The 7,500-nt window shown below is 40.8% G+C and overlaps 1 protein-coding gene across 1 annotated transcript in view; it reads left to right on the top strand.

The window, feature by feature from the left end:
* Positions 1–7,500, top strand: part of LOC137970985 (nucleolar protein 11-like) — a 29,067-nt gene that overhangs the window by 18,847 nt on the left and 2,720 nt on the right. The window contains exons 15-20 of the mRNA XM_068817675.1: positions 734–861; positions 1,157–1,202; positions 1,847–1,926; positions 2,716–2,814; positions 5,607–5,685; positions 6,930–7,019. Of these exons, the coding sequence (XP_068673776.1) occupies positions 734–861; positions 1,157–1,202; positions 1,847–1,926; positions 2,716–2,814; positions 5,607–5,685; positions 6,930–7,019 (522 nt within the window). The remainder of the gene's footprint in view (positions 1–733; positions 862–1,156; positions 1,203–1,846; positions 1,927–2,715; positions 2,815–5,606; positions 5,686–6,929; positions 7,020–7,500) is intronic.

Genomic DNA, 7,500 nt, shown 5'->3' with positions numbered 1-7,500 from the left:
GAGTTAATGGCTATGAAAAAACTTTTATAGTAATATAGTAAGTGTTTTCAAGGTATGTCCCAAAAGTACCCATGTTTTCAGTGCAATTATTGGAGCTTTGAATCATACAAAAATTGTGTTACTCCTGAAATGTACGAAGAACTTCCTTAATCTTGCTTACAAAGATAATATTAAGGTCTTTAGTGTCCCGTGCTCTAGTTCCGGTGAATGTTTTTCATAGCTCCATAGAACCCCCCAAAAATTATTTTTTGCCAGGAGCCCTTAAGATGAGCATATGAACAGGCTCTACATGTACATTGGATTGGAGATCTTTGCTTCAATTTGCTTTTGATGGGAAGGCGGAATGGGTGCTTCCTGCACCTGCCTCGAAATAGCCTCAAATAGCCCCCGTCTCTTCTCTCTGCTCCAGTCCCCCACCTTTCTCGCTCGCCCTGTGAAGAGAGAGTCTGCTTGCAGGCTAGCCTCTAAATTTCCTTGCTTCTCACGCAAATCGTAATGTGGCAAACGGCTTCCATTTCAAATTCTCCATTAGATCATTTTCATTTCGAATTTCTTAGTAAGTAACTTATCATTTTCTGAGGCCACTCTTCCTGTGTAGATTTCGTTCTTGCAACCTACAGTACCGGTGCTTTTAGAGGCAATGAGATTTATCACTCGTATAATGACCAAGAACTGAGAACCGATGAATTACGGTATCTTAGTTACTGTTTTGTTTTTTTGCCTCCACCTTTAGTCTGAAAATGCAAATGTGTTATCACAGCATTTCGTATCTGGAGTGCTGTCCAGATGTGTTAATGAGAAAAGGTTTTGGGCTCGAGATTCAATCTCTAAGCTTCTCAAGACCAAGTGCGTTCCACCCAGGTAAGTTTGATATTTTTCCTCACTTCAGTCAATATCCTTAGTGGCATTATTTTTAATATATTTTTGCATTTCGTGTGTGAGCGGAGCTCCTTGCATGCTTCTCGGTCGCTTACTGCCTTTCTAGACGAGCACACACAGTTGATCGAGGAGAGGCATGTTCCATCTGCTACATATAAGGCTTTAGTGTCCCAAATTGTTGCCTGGTTTATTCAAGTTTTTAATGTGTACCGTGGTAACATGACAAGAAGGCAGTCATAGGGACTAATTGAATTTTTTGGTGACTTTTTTTAACAAGCTGTAGCAAAGAATTGCTGAATTGTATTATGGAAAAGAATGACCTGGTGAGTTTACTTTTGAAGTTAATAGGGTTAATAGGATTTATGTTGAAACACTCTTCAATGTTCGACACCTGCAGTCTGCATATATCGGTGTTTAGAACTCGTTTAACATTATATTTAGAGTTATACAGCATGAATCCACAACGGAAGCAATGGATGAACTGATTCCCATACCTTCATCCAGTGAGATAAGAGACTGCTTGCTTGCGGATCTTAACTGTAGAATAACTCCAAAACACTTTTTTGCAGCTACGTGGCTACTCTGTTACGCGCAAACACGCAAACTGTGGCTACGTGGCTACATGGCTAAGTTCAAACAGTGGCAAGAAAACCTCTGGGTATACAATTTACCTCGTTCTTAAAGCGTCTAAAAAGGTGAGGCATCTCATAGCGATGATCGTCACTGACCATGTAGGCGATAGAAGTACAACGGAAACTTTCGGAGTCACGTAGCCGCGTAGCCACCTTGCCACAGTTTACGCGTTTCTATATGTTAACAGCGTAATCACTCATTCACCCACTCACTTAGCCACTTGGTAACCACATATCCGCGTAGCCTTGAACGAGGAAGCGTTGGTTCGAGTGGCCGAGTATTCTGCAATTACTCTTTGCTGCCCGCTTTAATATGATTATGTATTTCTTTGCAGGAGCTGTTAAAAGAATGTTTCGAGAACATCAAGGGAATTCCCGAGGACACTGTTGTAGATTGTCTACGCCATGTTTTGAGGTTTTATCAACAATTTTTTAATAACCACTTATTTTTATTTTTGGCATAAATAACAATGATCACTTTAGAGCGCTTTTCAAATGAGTGTCGTAAAACCAAAACCAAAGTAATTACTTTGGCCAATCAAAAAGGACGGAGACAATGCAGTAAACCAATCAAAACCCGAAGTAATTACAGGTAGCCGACACAAAGCGCGGGAAAACGTGCACGCGTGAGCTACGATTGGTTTTGCTTTCACTTCTGATTGGTTGAAAAAGTGGCCAGAGAACTTTGAACCAATCACAGAGTGAAGCAGATGCAAAACAAAGTAATTCGCTAATTACTTTCGACACTCAATTGAAAACCGCTCTATTGTAGTCCTAAGGCGATATGGCCAAGAGCAAGTACTCTACTCATTGGAGAGACTCCAAGTCCAATAAAATATAATTCTTTTTTGGAGGGGAGGAACGGGTAACCGGAGTATACGTACCCGGGGCAAATTTGTTGGAGGCGAGTGATTTCGCCATTGCGCCAACCGTGTGTCACGTAAAAAGACTTAACACTCCATTGATAACCTCCCGTACCATCAATTAACTACTTTGTCCGAAGAAACATAGTGTTAGGATCCAGCCCAGGGTCTTGTTTTTGTTTTGTTTTTTCACTTTTCCCGTAAGGAACGTAGAATAGGATTCGGCTCTGACTGATAACGGGAAACCGAGGAGTAAGTTAAATAAACCTCTGACATAGTGTAGGCTATACGAAGCCTTGTGTTAGTTGGGAAATAAACAGACCACGCTCTCTTCTTTGCAGACAAGAACATACTTCACCGAAAGAAAACGCGGCAAAAAGTTTGCAAATGGAAGTACAAGGTGGTCAAATGCCATTGGAGAAAGCAAATGTCAAATACTTGTATCCTGAAAATTAAACAAACAGTATCGTTGCTATTCCAGGTTTTTTTCAGATCGAATTTATTTCAGTTTTCAACGCAACAGCCTCCGTAAAGATTGATCAACCTTGTTCATAATTAAGCATTGAATAGTAATGACTGGCTTGCATCTTATTTCTTGCGTCTTGAAGTCCTTCCATGGGGCATGCGTAGCTTTGATAACCGTGAAGCCAATGAAGAGTTTAAGCAGCTTAAGTAGCAACAAGATGGTCGCCTCAATTTGCATTGTTGATATCACTTGGCGACGATTCTACCCCTTTCAATTAGTAATGGTAATGGGACTAAGTGGAGTCCAATTCGGTCTAGCTGTAATCATACGAGTGATAACAAAATCCGCGGGAGTCCTATTTGTTTATCAGGAGTATGATGACCGACCGAATTGGACGACACGAAGTCCTCTTGTCAATTAAACATAAAAATTACAATTTCCGAGAAAAGAAGAAGAGCCAAGTTATGAAAGAAAGGGGAAACTTGGATGTCAAAGGAGGCGTAAAATTGTTTAATGTCGCTCTGAAAGAGAGAAAGCCACAATTTAGGACTATTTACACTGTTTCTATGGTGATTGAAACCAAGGCTGTGATTGGTTGATTTAAACTACAACTTTGAATGTGATTGGCTTCTTGAACTGTCCGATGACAACTTGGAAGGTAAATTAGTGAAAAATATGAGTTTTTTAAACCAATCACCATCTAGGAAATTGTAATTTTTATGATTAGTGTGATTAAAATGTGCTACTTAGCCCAGAGCGAAACTAGTCTGAGTAGTGCTTAAATGAACCTGCTTTCCAACAAAAAATAAGAGGGAATGTTGTTTACCATCAAATTTGTTTGAATATCTTTTTAAAGAAAGCGTTTGCTTCGGGAAATATACGTGAATTAGAGAATCTCTTTTTTCGGTCTCGACCGCGGGCGTCGCTATCTTAGATAACAGGGAGTTTAAGATCTGCGACGGCTACGACTACGACATAGCCACAAAACATTAATATAATTGGTTAAAAGAGCTTATTATATGGCTTGTATTTGTAGCCGATATAATGCGCGCTCTGATTGGCTAATTGTGACTGAATTGTAGGGCATTATTCTCCCGTAATGCCCACGGGCCGATTACGGGCTTGCAAAAACAAAGCAAAAGGTAATTAAAAAGCCATATAATAAACTATTTACTAACCGAGCTAGCTCGAGCCGTACTGGGGAATATTGGCCCTGGGTCGTTTTTGTACGGACCTCGCTGCGCTCGGTCCGTACTGCCACGACCTCGGGCCAATATTCCCCAGTACGGCCCTCGCGCTCGGTTAGTAAGAAGTTAATAAATAATCGTGCTGCACGTGCAGCACGGATCTTAGCAAGTATCTTTGCGGTCCTCTGCATAACGAAGACGTGAAATCACCAAATTTGATAATCTTTCTTTCTCTTTTTTAACTCTAAAACCGCTCGTACCAATTTCTTTTTAGAATACTTCGCCGCCCGGCCCACATTGTAGGACGTGAACGAGACTGAATAATCGCGAAAGACTTATGATAAAGAAAAACAACAACAACAACCTTTATTCACACTATTCACACTATTCCGAAAAAGGAAGAAGAAAAAAAAAAAAACTACAGAAAACAAAATAATAGAAGATGTATAATTGTGTACAATTTTTGAATTAGTGTGCAACAGCCAAAGTAGCAAAGCTTTCGAGTTGGCTGCTTCTTATTTACAAGTAAAGAAAGGAACGAAGGAAACAGATAATAATTAAGACTAAACTAATTCACAAGGCAAGAAATGTTATGAAAACGGAATGGACATTGTCAGAAGACAATCATAAATATGATTACAAAGTGAAATTTAGTTGGAAATTCAAAACTATGACTGACACTTGACGAGATTTTGAGGTGACGTTTTCGTCGACCGTCGCCGTCGTAGATCTTGAATTCCTTGTACGGTTGCCGTACACAAGCAATAATAACACAGTTATTCAGGGTGGCAGTGCCTGGGAAATTGGAAGGTGAAAAGCAGCATGGGTGACCCTGCAAGTAGTACAAGACTTAAGCCGGTACAGCTCCAGGGATCATTAGAACACGCAAGTCACATCACTACCAACAAGGTAGTAATCCTAGCCGTGGGTAGATTCTGCGTATAAACCTTATCAATTATGGGTTAATTGAAATCAGACTTAAAGGGAGGGTTTCATTTCTCTGCGCATGGGCAAACTTTCACGTCAGCCCATTTAATTCCGTTGTTATTGAAACAATCGAAAGCACTGATGCAGCTAGGAATACAATGGCATAGAAGTGGAATTACTCATGAAATGGAATTACTTTTGCAATCATTTCCGTTGTGTTGTGAAACTACCGCATGCGAATAGACTTGTGCGTTAGGACAAGTCTTGCGTAGAATAAAATGTTTGGCTCGTACAATAAATTCGATGGTCAAAACTAAATTTGATATTTTCTGTGTAAACCCGCAGTATTTTCCACCAAATTTGGACTTCAGTCATTCAATATATTTGCCTTAATATTGTCTGTGATTAATGACCATCATCTGGTTCAGTAAGAAACCGTAAAATTTACTACTGCTTTCGCTAAAGGTTGGACATGCGCAAAACCATGAAACTGTCCCTTTAGCTTAGCAAAGAAATCTGGGATTGGGCCGCCTCTGAATCCACATCTGACGCCCTTTCAGAAAAATCGACCCGGAACACGATGTGGGAAGATGCGAGATTAATTAAGCACTGTGAGTTTTTTAAAAGACAGCGATCTTTAACTGTTGAGAAGATGTGCCATATTGTGTTACAAAGTGAACGATGTTTTCCTCCTTCCTTGTCTAAAGAAGCTTCCTTTTGAAGATGTGATGGTAACTATTGAATTTTGTTGCTTTTAAATTACATGGTGGAAGGAACATGATAACAAACTTGATTTTATTTAAACGGCAATAATTTAAGATTTCATCAGGGGCTTGGCGTCCTTTACGCAAATATGGTAGGATTTTTTTGCCCCCTCAGTGCTTTGGCCTCTATGGCCTAGAGGCCAAAACCTGAGGAGGCAACCTAGAAGTCCCCGCGTAAAAAGGGTAATTGTATAAATTGGTAGATATTGTAAGGGCAATCAATTTCGAGGAAAGCACTAGATAACATCGACGTAAACCTGGTGAGACATCGATATGTCAGCGGAGTCTTGAAAGATGATCACTTCGTTTTCGCTCGCTCCTCGCTCTCTCGCTTCTGATCGATCGCGGCGAGGATTATTTCAGTTATAAAACGGTCAATAGATCGGTCATTTTCGAGACGTTACAGTAATTTTCTTCATATCATAAATTTTCCCAGGTTGGGTTCTGTTGTTAGCGAATTGATTTTCAGTCTTTCATTTGCAGCTAACAAATTTCCGGCGCTCTTCCCACTGTCGGAACGGATCCTGTAACGGGTGTAAAGAAAATAAAGAAAAAATAAGAGAGTTAATTATTAAAAGTTCCACTTTGTGAGCGGCATATATGGCTCACCAGGTTTTGGTCGATGTTATCTAGTGCTTTCCCAATTCAATTTGCTGGACCGGGCGCGCAAGGTGGTATCGGTATTGCTTAAACGGGCGCGCAAGTGGTATTGGTATTGTTCTACACGACGCGCAAGGAGAACCAAAGTGCCTGTCGGGTTAGCGATTGAAAAATCATACATTCAAGCAAATCTGATGCAAAGCGAGGATTTGTCAGACGCAAATCGGAAGCAAGGGCGACATGTTCAGCATGTAATTTAAACATATCTCAACTGCCTTTCATACTATCTAAGGCGGAAGCAGATGTAGTGAAGACTATTACTTGTTTAAAGATTTTCTGTTATAAGTAGAAGCCCTCCGAGTCATTTTCATCACCATTCCCCACTTCCCCGTTGCCGTAGGAAAATCGAACTTGGTAGCTTTGACGAATTACTCCTCTCAAGGATTTTCGTTTACACAGTGAAAATTTAGAGCTGACCCCTCCAGCAAAATTCAGTACCACTTACCAGCTTCACTTGTTGCTCTTTGTTTTCATCTAGTCACTTTATATACAGTACAAAACTCAAAATAAATCTCACTATTCGTGATTCTTTTTTTTTTTTTTCCCCAAAGCTGTTGTTAAAGTTTTTCATGTGCCTCTTGGAACGTGGTCAGCCTGGCTTTCAAGACGTTATAGATTGTGAGACGCTAACCTATCCACAGGTAATAAATGCTATTGAAAGCTTTACGGAAGTCAAGTTTCTTACCCCCTTTTCTTTCGGTCCTCAATTCATGTGCGCGAAAAATGTCGCGTAACGGGGACAGTTTGCGAAAGCGCCGTGCAAACGGGCGCAACATTGCTGAGTGTTACGTGTTGCGTGTTGTTGGGAGTTGCACGATGTTTGAAACTGGTCAAACTTTTGAGTCAACAGCTCCCAACATTTCTTTTGTTCCGTGATGACCGAAGCGTAGCGCAGCAATGTGGGATCCGTTTGCACAGAGCTCACTTTGATCCAACCGCTGTCCACAACCTTGGACGGACGGCACTCTTCAAACCGCATGCCTCATGATATGTTTGCTGACTGTGGCTTGAGCCCACTGTGTCCCGCTTCCCCGCACATTTCTTTGCAGTGATTCCGCTTTTGTTAAGTGAGCCCACACAACATGAAGTATCACGTGAGGATTCGGTCGCTAAGTAACCGCC

This window comes from Montipora foliosa, chromosome 9, assembly GCF_036669935.1.
Source record: "Montipora foliosa isolate CH-2021 chromosome 9, ASM3666993v2, whole genome shotgun sequence".
Lineage (NCBI taxonomy): Eukaryota > Metazoa > Cnidaria > Anthozoa > Scleractinia > Acroporidae > Montipora > Montipora foliosa.
This window is presented reverse-complemented; position numbering and strand designations above follow the sequence as displayed.